Source organism: Eptatretus burgeri, chromosome 1, assembly GCF_056783735.1.
Source record: "Eptatretus burgeri isolate ZD-2024b chromosome 1, Ebu_testis_v1, whole genome shotgun sequence".
NCBI lineage: Eukaryota > Metazoa > Chordata > Myxini > Myxiniformes > Myxinidae > Eptatretus > Eptatretus burgeri.
Genome location: NC_140961.1, coordinates 107,090,628 through 107,102,716, shown reverse-complemented (window position 1 = coordinate 107,102,716; position 12,089 = coordinate 107,090,628). Strand labels below are relative to the sequence as shown.

At 43.0% G+C, this 12,089-nt stretch overlaps 1 protein-coding gene across 6 annotated transcripts in view; it reads right to left on the bottom strand.

Moving 5' to 3' along the window:
* Window positions 1-12,089, bottom strand: part of LOC147035137 (low molecular weight phosphotyrosine protein phosphatase-like) — a 55,187-nt gene that overhangs the window by 20,804 nt on the left and 22,294 nt on the right. For 4 of the 6 annotated variants that reach the window (XR_015061469.1, XM_085894206.1, XM_085894171.1 and 1 more), the window contains exons 2-3: window positions 6,424-6,497; window positions 5,563-5,676 (exon numbers count right to left, since the gene is read on the bottom strand). Coding sequence is in view for 5 of the 6 variants with exons in the window: in XM_085894171.1 (XP_085750297.1) it covers window positions 5,563-5,676; window positions 6,424-6,497 (188 nt within the window). In the remaining variant the exon portion in view is untranslated. Of the gene's footprint in view, window positions 1-5,562; window positions 5,677-6,423; window positions 6,498-7,250; window positions 7,324-12,089 lie in introns of all 6 variants that reach the window. The other 2 variants (XM_085894180.1, XM_085894189.1) reach the window with 2 other exon arrangements.

Sequence of the window (12,089 nt, the reverse complement as noted above, 5' to 3'; positions counted from 1 at the left end):
ACATCTGGGTTAAAAGGATCAAAATATAAATTCAGTGTTTGTATAGCAGGTTTACATTTCAGCATTCAAAGCAAAATCCAGCAACGAGCTTCACTTTAGTCACAAATCGGTTTTTCTCATAACATTTCTCCAATTGAATGACTTGTTACCTCTGCCAACGAAGGTGGACAGAGGTTCTGTATTAACCCCTGTTTGTGATGAGGATATCGCAAAAAGCTATGGACAGATTCAGATGAAACTTGGTGGACAGGTGGGGTGTATGACAAGGACAAATTGATTCGATTTTGATGAAGATCCGGATAAGGACACTAGAACTTTTGAAGTGATTATTCACCATTGACAGATGGGGCCAAAACGATATATAGGATGATATATTTCAATGAAAAATCACTCATAGAGTGACACTTTGCGAAACAGACCATCATTGGATAGAGCGCATACCTCCGCCAGGCTGAACAGTATAAATTTAGTTTGCAAATGACAGGTCGGATCTGAATCCAGACCTTAACCAAAATCGAATCTGCTTGTTCTTGCCATTGAACAAACTCTTCCACCTCGTTTTGTCACAAGTCATCCACAACTTTTAGAGATATCATACTATGCATAGTTTTTGGCCCCATCTCTCAATGGTGAAGAATCACTTTGAAAAATTCTCGTATCCAGATCCGGATTCATATCTTCACCAGAATCAAATCAATTAGTCCTTGTTACACACCCAACCTGTCCACCAAGTTTCATCCGAATCCGTCCGCAACTTTTTGAGATGGTATCGTGCAATATCGTTTTAGCCCCAACTCTCAATGGTGAAGAATCAGTTAAAAAAAATATTTTTTTAATCGTATCCAGATGTGGATTCGGATCTTCACCAAAAATAAGTGTTGTTGTCCTTGGCCAGTCACCTACACACACACACACACACACACACACACACACACACACACACACACACACACACACACACACACACACACACACACACACACACACACACACTTCAGAACAATAGCCCAAAGACTGTGGCCAGAAATTGTGTGACAAACAGACAGACAGATACAACAAACAAACATATTTGGTGAAATTTGTTTTTGCCAAGTAAAAAGCTGTGGAAGGATTTTGACAAAACTTGGTGGAGGAGTTGGGTAGGTAACAATGACAAACTGCTCAGATTATGGTTCAGATTTGGATCCAGATCCGGCCTATCAGTGGGACACAAACCGTAAGCTGTTCAGCGTGGGGAGGTATGTGATCTACCGAGTGTCACTCTAGTATTACTTCTACATCTATCAAGACGGAGTAAAAGAGATTTATACGTTTAAAGGACATATTTTGGGTTCCGATGGAGGATGACATGAGTTGATGTCAGAACAAGATTACAGTTGTCATATTACAACAAACGGAAATGTTCTGTACAGGATCTTGTTTTGAAAACCCATGATACCAGGATTCTGCCAAACTCAGTAGCTCACATGAAAAACAATTAATACATATGATTAAACAAGAAAAAGACCAATCAGAGATTGCAGATCCTCGCCAGCATTTCTTTTGTTTGGCGTTTGTGTTGTTTTGTGTGGCGTTTGTGTACTGGTGTGGTTGGTAATTAACAAGAGATATAATTAGAACTGCCACTTTATAACTGTTGGCGGTGGTGACCGGATTCCAAGACGTCACGCTTTGATGCAACCCCGCTTTGATTGGTCACCTGACCCTAACCCATGACATTTTGCTGCATGAACATGGTACAGTACTAACAAACCTTCCAATCGCAATTTAATCACATTATGATAAACTTATGGAATGAAACGGATACCGTCATATTTAAAATTGTTTAACTGTGATGCTCCCTCTCCCACCACTCAACCCCAACCCATTTTAAACCATATATCACATGGCAAAATATTTTTTTATAGCTGTAGTAACGGGCTGGCAGGATAACTTTGAGTTACACACTCTCCTCTTTAACCTGTCTATCCTGGGTTCCAATCTCGATCTAGCTATAAACTGTAATCCGGTGTTTCACAGGCAGAGGGCAGTACTCCATTGAGCTATGGATAAAGCCATCCCAAGCTGAGACGAGTTCCGATTTTGAGAAATTACTTGCACGGGAGAGGATGCCCAGTCCACAGCTTGGCTTTGAAGGCAAGCTTTGATAAATGATAAATCCAGTCGAGTTTGTGGCTGATTGAGAAGTCGAGAAGTTGAAGAGACTGAACCTTTTCCAGGGGCTGACAGCATGGGATTAACTAAAAGATAGCCCCTTTTCAGTTTCAATACCATCTGCCGGCATCAGTTGGTGGATCAATGTGTGTGCCGTCCCTCGGCTGGACATTTAACTGGGTGAACCGTCTGTCAGCATTAGTGGGTGGATGTCAAAGATCCCACGGTGTCCTTCACAAAGAGTGGGGGAGCTATCGTCGGCACCATGAACAGGTTACAAATCCATGCCCTAACCAGCAGGAGGCTCAATAATGATAAGCTCAGCTCAGCAATAATTTGACTGCATCAGTGGCACAGCCACACCCTCAGCAATAATGCAAACCAGCAGTCACAGGCTGCACATCAAATGAAATGAGCTGTAGTTACGACACAATCCATAAAGGCGGTTGAGGTTAGGTTTTATTTGTGAAATTCATTTTGCTATTTAGCAACAGTAGAAGCTACATCTTAGTTGTGCAAGTATAGTAAAATATTGTTTCACTCCACTACTCTAACCTGGTGTTGGCTTAGTGGTTAGGGTGGCTGGCTTAGGATCCTGAGTTTGAGCCGCGTTGGCTGCTGAATTTACACCAGGTGGTGTTGACTCAGCCTGTCACCCTTCAAAAGTTTGTGAAGTCAGTACCAGTGTACTGGTGGAGGGGCACAGCATCAGTGGCGCAGCTGTGTTTCCAAGAAATGACAGCTACCCAGCTGCCATATGCAAGAATGGAACTCCACTACAAACCCATAAAAATGTTGCTCCTCCTCTTTCCTTCTGACTGTTCTAAAAGACCCCCCCCTTCTCAACACCCCAACATTATTTTCCCATACAACCAAGCTTACCCACTTTTCTCAATGTTACTTACCGTAACTCCCCCACCCCTTTCTTCCCCAAAACTAAAAGAGTCCCTCTTCAGTCTCAGTCTCTCAGTCTCTCTCTCACTCTCACTCTGGTGCAGCCTGTAGCTGCTCGTTGCATCATTGCTTGGGACACGGCTATGCTGCTGATGCAGTGTCCCCCTTATCAGTACACTGGTACTCATTTTGCCAACCTCAGAAGGATGACAGGCTGAGTCAACCTCCTGGTGTATTTTTAATTCAGCAGCCAACGGGGCTTGAACTCAGGACCCTAAGATCCCAAGCTGCCACCCTAACCACTAAGCCAACACCAGGCTTCCCTTTTCAGTTTCAATGTTTATAAGTACCATACATATTCTCTATTCCACTTTATTAGATTAGATGTTTTGGATTGGTTAAGTGGGCTGAGCTTCTGAGTTGCAAGTTCAAATACTGACTCCAACTGTAAGACTGTGGAAAACCACTCGGCGTATTTCCTTGTGACGAGACTGTTTTGACGGAACCTAATTCCACCCAAAACGATAGTGTCTTCTCCATCAGATTTACAGGTCTTTTGGTAAGTCACAACTTCTGCGAAGTTTTGTGTCCCAAAAAAAAAAAAAAAAAAAAAAAGGCAAAAATGGTCAACATTTAGTAAGTTACAACTCAAACGTAGCAGAGACAATAACATTGACTGTAAGAGATCACTGTCACCAAATGTTGACCTTTCTTGTACACAAAACAGCAATTTCACATGGTAAAATATTTTCGTTACATGCAGCTCTGTGACCATTCTGTAACAATGACAACGAAGATGAGTGTCACTGGTGCAGAGAAATCTTTCATCCGGTAGCTGCTTCCCACAGAATGGAACACCATGTTGTGGCATCTTAACAACAAACTCTGAGAAACACCAGGATTCACTGATTCCGATAGTGTACGTGTCGAGACTCATCACCGGGGAGCCCCCTTGAGTGTAGCCACTTCATGCTTGAGTGACTTACTTGATTCATCCCCACCAGCAGAGCCAAAAAGTGGGGAGTGAATGAAGATAAATTTGCTTCTTTGTCTTCATTCCTATACAGCACAAGGCTGCAGGGTAGCATCATTGGCTGAGGGTGTGGCTGTGCCAATGATGAAATGCCCTCTGCTGGTTATGGCAGGAATTTCTAACTTGGTCATGGGGCCGGCGATAGCTCACCTACTCTTCGCGAAGGACACCATTGGATATTTAACATCCACCAACCATTGCTGGCAGATAGGATGCTCGTTTAACATCCATCCGAGGGAATGCACACACATGGATGAATCACCCTGCCTGTGAAACATCAGGACAACAGTTTATAGCTGGGTCAGAATTCAAACCCAGGCAAGACAGTTTAGAGGCAAGTGTGTGTACCCCTCGGCCATCCTTCCAGGCCGCTGTTCAAGTGAAAGTAACATTATTCATGGAGTTGATAATTTTAACACCCTCAATATTAATAACCAGTCTTCAGCCAGATGGTTCACTTGAATGCAACAGTTCCTCCCTGGCATCACCATTCATGCCGTCGATACCAGATACAACCCCTGGAATGTTATTTGTAAACACTGCTACAACCTGCAAAATAAATAACTTTCACAGGTGTACATACAGTAGTTTTTCATGATATGATGGAATCGATGAAGTGTAATAAAAGGATGAAACAAACTTTGAAAACTGCGCAATTTTTGGGCTATCCATTTTGGCCATTTGTACAATTGGCCGTTATCTCTGCAGTTTGAGCCAGGTCAGTAGTCATCAAATCAAATACTCGGGGGTTTGATTCCCTATCAATGCAAACCTGTAGATTCCAGTCTTTCATAAAAACCTACGACATTTAAGTCATTGCATATTAAATGCATAATTCAAATTAAATCTCCCTATAAAGGGAGAAGAAAATAAAATATGGGGGTGAGACAAAACTTGTGGTCATTGTCAGATTGACACATGAGACTACTAGGAAAAAAAAAAAAAATCAAAAAAAAAAATCACTTGGAACCTGAACCTTAATATTGTGACGTCCACGGGACTTGAACAGTCCCGCCAACGTAGAATGAGCCGAAGCGATGGAGGCGGTTTATTTATTTATAACCCAAGCATGGCGGTTCTAATCGCTCTACCGCAAACGGGACGAGGAAGGTGGCACGAGTCACTTTTCACTGAGTTGATGATGTTTATTTGTTTTTATTATTACCAAAAATAACAAGACTCGGCAAGAAGAGGGATCCGGGGCGATTCGACGGGATGGTGTGGGATCGGGCGTGGGGAAAAACACAGACAATTCCAATGAATATACAGATCTCAATCCCTCTAAGGCGCCAAGCACACACACACACACACACACACACACACACACACACACACACACACACACACACACACACACACACACACACACACACACACACAGTTTCCTTCTAACCAACAAAATCATAGGTAAACTGCAAATGCAGAGAGGTTTATAAATAGTGTGGTGTACATTGTGGTGTTCTTGTACTTGCAGGTATTACCTGACGGCCACGGTGATTGGAAGATAGGCCGTGCCGAGCAAGGCAACCGAGAGCTCGATTGTCAGGTTGGCAACCAAGAGCAAAGTTGCTCGTACCTGCACTATCCGCATCCCACTGGAACAAAAGAACAAAAAAAAAAACATTCACAGTCATTCACTGTAGTCAGACATCATTAGCCCACTTTGGACAGTCCGAAACGGGGGCTTATGGATTTGGTCTCAATTTTCGTGTCCGTGCGTGCATCCACAACCATATCTCAGAAATGTATGTACCAGTTGTATTCACACTTCGCATAAAGCCAACAAATGATAGTACACATATGCACATCATTTTGTTTTGCGATGCGATCAAAGATGGCTGACTGGCAGACATTTTAGTTGTAAAACAAACCCGATGTTGAACACGACCTCAACCATTTCTCGGACATGCATTTACTGATCTTGTTCAAACTTGGCACAGATGAAGAATGATGGCTTACATAGGCACGTCATTTATTTTCGAGATCAGATCCAACATGGCCAGCTGGTGGCCATTTTGTTCTTAAATGTATCCCCAACCACTTCTCAGACATGCATGGTCCGATTTTGTTAAAACTTAGCACGAGCACAGTGCATGATGGCATACACGTGCCCCTCACTTTGTTTTGTGATCTGATCAAAGATAGCCGACTGGTAGACTGGCGTCCATTTTAGTTGTACATAAATATGGGCTAGCCCTTCAACTCCATGCAGCAAATTACTAAAACAACGAGGGCGATGACATTTTATGTCTTTTTTCCTTGTTCAAGGAGGTTTTATCATTACATTGACAATGTATTTCTAAACAATTGTGTCAGTGTTCAAGGAAGTGTTGAACGCATACTTGATCAGAAATTCCTCGCTCTGCTACGAGCTTCTTAAAAATAGCTTCTGCCATTGGAGAACGGCATGTATTTCCTGCAATCGATCAGGAAAAAAAAAAAAAAGAGATGAATGAAAAACCATTTCCTACATGTACATGTCGGAAAAATCTTATTCAACAAGGAGTGTTCTTTCGTCTGATAACAAATAAAAACACTGTTCAGTTCATTTAGGTTGGCCTATTTAGCATTCCCATTTTATTGAGATATTGAGAGGCACAGTATTGAGAAAAAGGACACGGGAAGGGTCTTTTCAACGCTACCTTTGCGTTTCCGAGCATGATCTATATTAGCTTTGTTCGTGAACTTTGAATAACAGGCACGATGGCAACCGTACATTGAAAATTATTCCAAACAGGAAACATTGTTTTTAAGGAAGTCATGAAGGAAGCAAACAACAGGCATGAATAACTAATCTAACGTGTTAAAGAAGGTGGTGTAAAAGATGCTGCATCAATGGCGTAAAGCTTCCAAATTGTTTTTTTTTTCTACAACATTCAAAATCTTTATTTTATTTCAATTTAATGATACACTTGAACACAAATCACCTTTTAGCACTTTCAAAACCCTTCTATTTAGCAGTACAGAGTTAAAATATTACGGTATTTTACATCATCTTGACCAATAAAATTTGCCGATCGAAGACCCCGTCCATGTCCTCGTTTCTCATAACAGCACAGGATAAGGTGTTCCATGAACTCTCCAGGTATTCTTATCATGGTTGCCGAATCAATTTGTGGCCTCTCTGGGTGTTGTTCATTAAATGTAGTAGCATTTGATCAATTATTACAAAAGTTTGTGGCATTCCACTCAATAAAACCTGCTCCACCCTCTCGTCTGACAATTTTGCAATCATCACTTGCCTGAAAAAGAAAAAAAAATAAAAATTAAGGGAATTCATATAATGCAAACCACTCCAGTAAAACAGGATGTGGAGGTTACAATGTTGAATCAGAGACTGACCAAGTGAGATGTGGAAGTAAATCAATCGATTATGCACAAGATTGATGAAATTGGTGGAGTCTTGAGTCTTTACCACCTCCACCTTACCAAGAAGTGTGCCCCAATCAGCCCCTTCTACAATATTTCCTCCCAAAGTCATCTGCCTTATCCCATCCTGGTTTCAGCAAAACCATTACACATTCAACATCATGGATTGCTTAAGTGCTACAACTAAGGATACAATGCAAAAAGTCAGAAAAACAGTCATCATCATATGGAAGTATAGGTTGACCTGTTAATCTTCTGATAAATATAATTCGTCAAAAGTGTTACTGTTATGTCAGTGGGCTCACAAGTCACCACAAGGACATGAATCTGACTGATATATTCTCTGCGCCACAAGCTCCTCAATGCAGATATGCGGAACCCTCCAATCCCCCTATATACCACGTTATCAACTTGGGAACAAATCAAGAGTGTGTTTCATCACCAAGCAGCTTGTAGAATGCTCGCCAAGTGGCTTAAGCACTCAAGCAAGCTCTCTATATAAATGGTTGATAAGACACGGCAGGCTTGACAAGTGCAATACAAGCCCATTGGTAATGGAATACATCCCTGATGAAGCTACTCTAAAGAATACATGACACAGCAGAAAGCAAATGATTTAAACGGGGGGGGGAGGGGGAAGAGGGGAAGGGAAATCAAACCTGGCGATAAACGTTATTACGCTTCTTCCTCAAGTCCCACGTCCATCAAGTAACACACTGTACGTGCCTGCCCATTACTGTGGGGTGCAGCTTGGGTGTTGGTATACACAAGGAATTTAGATGCAGGAGGAAGTCAATCAACCCATCGTTCCTGTGCCGCATCAACACCAGACCAATTTACAGAATCTTCAAAGTATTCACACACTGACTTTTTCACGTTTTGTTGTGTTACAGCCCAAATTTAAAATGGATTAATTTTTTTTTAAATTGTCACCAATCGACACAAAATACCCCATAATGCCAAAGTGAAAACATGTTTTTAGAAACTTTCACAAAATTATTGAGAATGAAATACAGAAATATCTAATTTACATAAGCATTCAGCCCCCCCCCCCCCCCGAGTCAATACTTTGTTGAAGTGCCTTTGGCAGCGATTACAGCTTCAAGTCTTCTTGGGTATGTCTGTATCAGATTTGCACATCTGGATTTGGTGATTTTCTCCCATTCTTCTTTGCAGATTTGCTCAAGCTCTGTTAAATTGGATGGGGAGGGTCGGTGAACATCAATGTTCAAGTTTTACCATCTCAATGGGATTCAAGTCTGGCCTTTGGCTGGGCCACTCAAGGACTTTCACATTCTTGTTCTGAAGCCATTCCAGTGTTGCTTTGGTTGTATGTTTGGGGTCATTGTCATGTTGGAATGTAGGTATTCGCCACAGTTTAAGATCTTTTGCACTCTGAAGCAGGTTCTCCTCAATAATTGTCTGTGTTTGGCTCATTTCATTGTTCCCTCTGTCCTTGCAAGTCTCTCCATAATGTGATGCTGCCACCACTATGCTTCATGATGGGGATGGTGTTGGATAGGTGATTAGCACTGATCAGTTTCCGACATACGTAGCGCTTTGCATTCAGGACAAAGAGTTCAATTTTCATCTCATCAGACCACAGAATCTTTCCGCTCATGCTCTCAGAGTGTTTCCCTTGCCTTTTTGCAAAATACAGGTATGCTGTCATGTGCCTTTTTCTCAGGAGTGACTTCAGTCTCGCCACTCTCCCATAAAGCCGAGATTTGTGAAGTGCTGCAGAGACTGTTGTCCTTCCGGCAGGTTCTCCCATCTCAGCCAAGGAAATCTGTAGTTCTGTCAGAGTGGTCATTGGGTTATTGGTCACCTCCCTGACCAAGGTCCTTCTTACCCGGTCATTCAGTTTGGTCAGACAGTCAGCTCTAGGAATAGTCTGGGTAGTTCCATATTCTAATGATGGAGCTCATTTTGCTCTTGGAAACTTTCAACACTCAAAATTGTTTTGCACCCTTCCCCAGATCTATGCCTCCTCACAATTCTATCTGGGAGTTCTCCTGACAATTCCTTGGACTTCATGGTGGAGTTTCTTCTCTGACATGCACTAAAAACTGTGGGACCTCATATAGAAAGATATGTTTCTTTCTAAATAATGTCCAATTAATTGAATTGGCCACAGGTGAACTCCAATAAAGTTGGAGAGACATTTCAAAGATGATCAAAGGAAATTGGATGCATCTGAGCTCAATTTGTAGTGTCATCGTCAAAGGGTTGAAAACTTATTGACGAAAGACATTTCAGCTTTTCATTTACAATTAGTTTGTAAACATTTCTAAAAATAATAATAATAATAATAAGAAGAATTTCCACTTTGACAATATCGGGTATAATGCGTAGATGAGTGACAAAAAAAAAATCTCTATTTAATCAATAATAAATTCAGGCTGTAACAACAAAAGGTGAAAAAGTCGAGGGGTATGGACACTTTCTAAAGGCACTGAATGCAATATCTTATGACTACTACTACTACTAGCAAATACCACCCGTCACTGATAGGAATACTAAAGAGGGGAGGGAAAAGAGGAAGGGAGAGAGAGGAAAAAAGAGGGAGGGAGAGAGAGGAAAAAAGAGGGAGGGAGAGAGAGGAAAAAAGAGGGAGGGAGAGAGAGGAAAAAAGAGGGAGGGAGAGAGAGGAAAAAAGAGGGAGGGAGAGAGAGGAAAAAAGAGGGAGGGAGAGAGAGGAAAAAAGAGGGAGGGAGAGAGAGGAAAAAAGAGGGAGGGAGAGAGAGGAAAAAAGAGGGAGGGAGAGAGAGGAAAAAAGAGGGAGGGAGAGAGAGGAAAAAGAGGGAGGGAGAGAGAGGAAAAAGAGGGAGGAGAGAGAGGAAAAAGAGGGAGGGAGAGAGAGGAAAAAAGAGGGAGGGAGAGAGAGGAAAAAGAGGGAGGGAGAGAGAGGAAAAAAGAGGGAGGGAGAGAGAGGAAAAAGGAGGGAGGGAGAGAGAGGAAAAAAGGAGGGAGGGAGAGAGAGGAAAAAAGAGGGAGGGAGAGAGAGGAAAAAAGAGGGAGGGAGAGAGAGGAAAAAAGAGAGAGAGAGAGAGAAAAAAAGAGAGAGAGAGAGAGAAAAAAAGAGGGAGGGAGAGAGAGGAAAAAGAGGGAGGGAGAGAGAGGAAAAAAGAGGGAGGGAGAGAGAGGAAAAAAGAGGGAGGGAGAGAGAGGAAAAAAGAGGGAGGGAGAGAGAGGAAAAAAGAGGGAGGGAGAGAGAGGAAAAAGAGGGAGGGAGAGAGAGGAAAAAGAGGGAGGGAGAGAGAGGAAAAAAGAGGGAGGGAGAGAGAGGAAAAAGAGGGAGGGAGAGAGAGGAAAAAAGAGGGAGGGAGAGAGAGGAAAAAGAGGGAGGGAGAGAGAGAGGAAAAAGAGGGAGGGAGAGAGAGGAAAAAAGAGGGAGGGAGAGAGAGGAAAAAGAGGGAGGGAGAGAGAGGAAAAAGAGGGAGGGAGAGAGAGGAAAAAGAGGGAGGGAGAGAGAGGAAAAAGATGGAGGGAGAGAGAGGAAAAAGAGGGAGGGAGAGAGGAAAAAGAGGGAGGGAGAGAGAGGAAAAAGAGGGAGGGAGAGAGAGGAAAAAGAGGGAGGGAGAGAGAGGAAAAAGAGGGAGGGAGAGAGAGGAAAAGAGGGAGGGAGAGAGAGGAAAAAGAGGGAGGGAGAGAGGAAAAGAGGGAGGGAGAGAGAGGAAAAAGAGGGAGGGAGAGAGAGGAAAAAGAGGGAGGGAGAGAGAGGAAAAAGAGGGAGGGAGAGAGAGGAAAAGAGGGAGGGAGAGAGAGGAAAAGAGGGAGGGAGAGAGAGGAAAAAGAGGGAGGGAGAGAGAGGAAAAAGAGGGAGAGAGAGCAGGGAGAAAGGAGGGGTGGGGGAAGGGAAGGTAGATGTGTGGTGGAGCGTTGATTACTGCCCGGACGCGTCCAGAGACAAACATTGCCCAGACATAACCACCATCCGGATATGTTCAGAGACAGAGAGAGATGCTTTATGAACACACACACACACACACACACACACACACACACAGCAACAACCCAAGAACCTAAAGGAGCTTTCACCGAAAAACAACGTTGCATATGTATATATATATATATATATATATATATATATATATATATATATATATATATATATATATATATACATATACATATATATATATATATATATATATATATATATTGTTATGGATTCGCGCCCGGCGTGCTGACGGCCACGTAACTCGAATCGCGGCACGTCGCCCACCGGACGGACAATCCAGTCATGACCCTCTCGGACTAACGCCGGGAACCAGTCACGGGTGGACCTTTCGGTCTCACCGCGATCGAGCCAATCAGCCCCCGCGTGGGATAGGGTTGCTCGCCAAATTCGACCTACCTAAGTACCCACGCGGAGGGTAGACCGGGCGATCGCACCTCGCCGCAGGTCGACTTCGGACACGGGCCACTTAAGCGACCCGTTCCGTACTATCGGGATAACCGAGCGGTGTTATCGTCGACCTCGACGGTTCGATTAATTATCGGGCGTATTCAGCCCACTACCAACCCTTTACGTGAAGCAAGATGAGGATTCAATGAAGGAAATGACGAAGCGAAGCGGGAAACAGTTCAACACAAAGCACATTTATTCGCGACGAACGGAAAGCACACATATTCA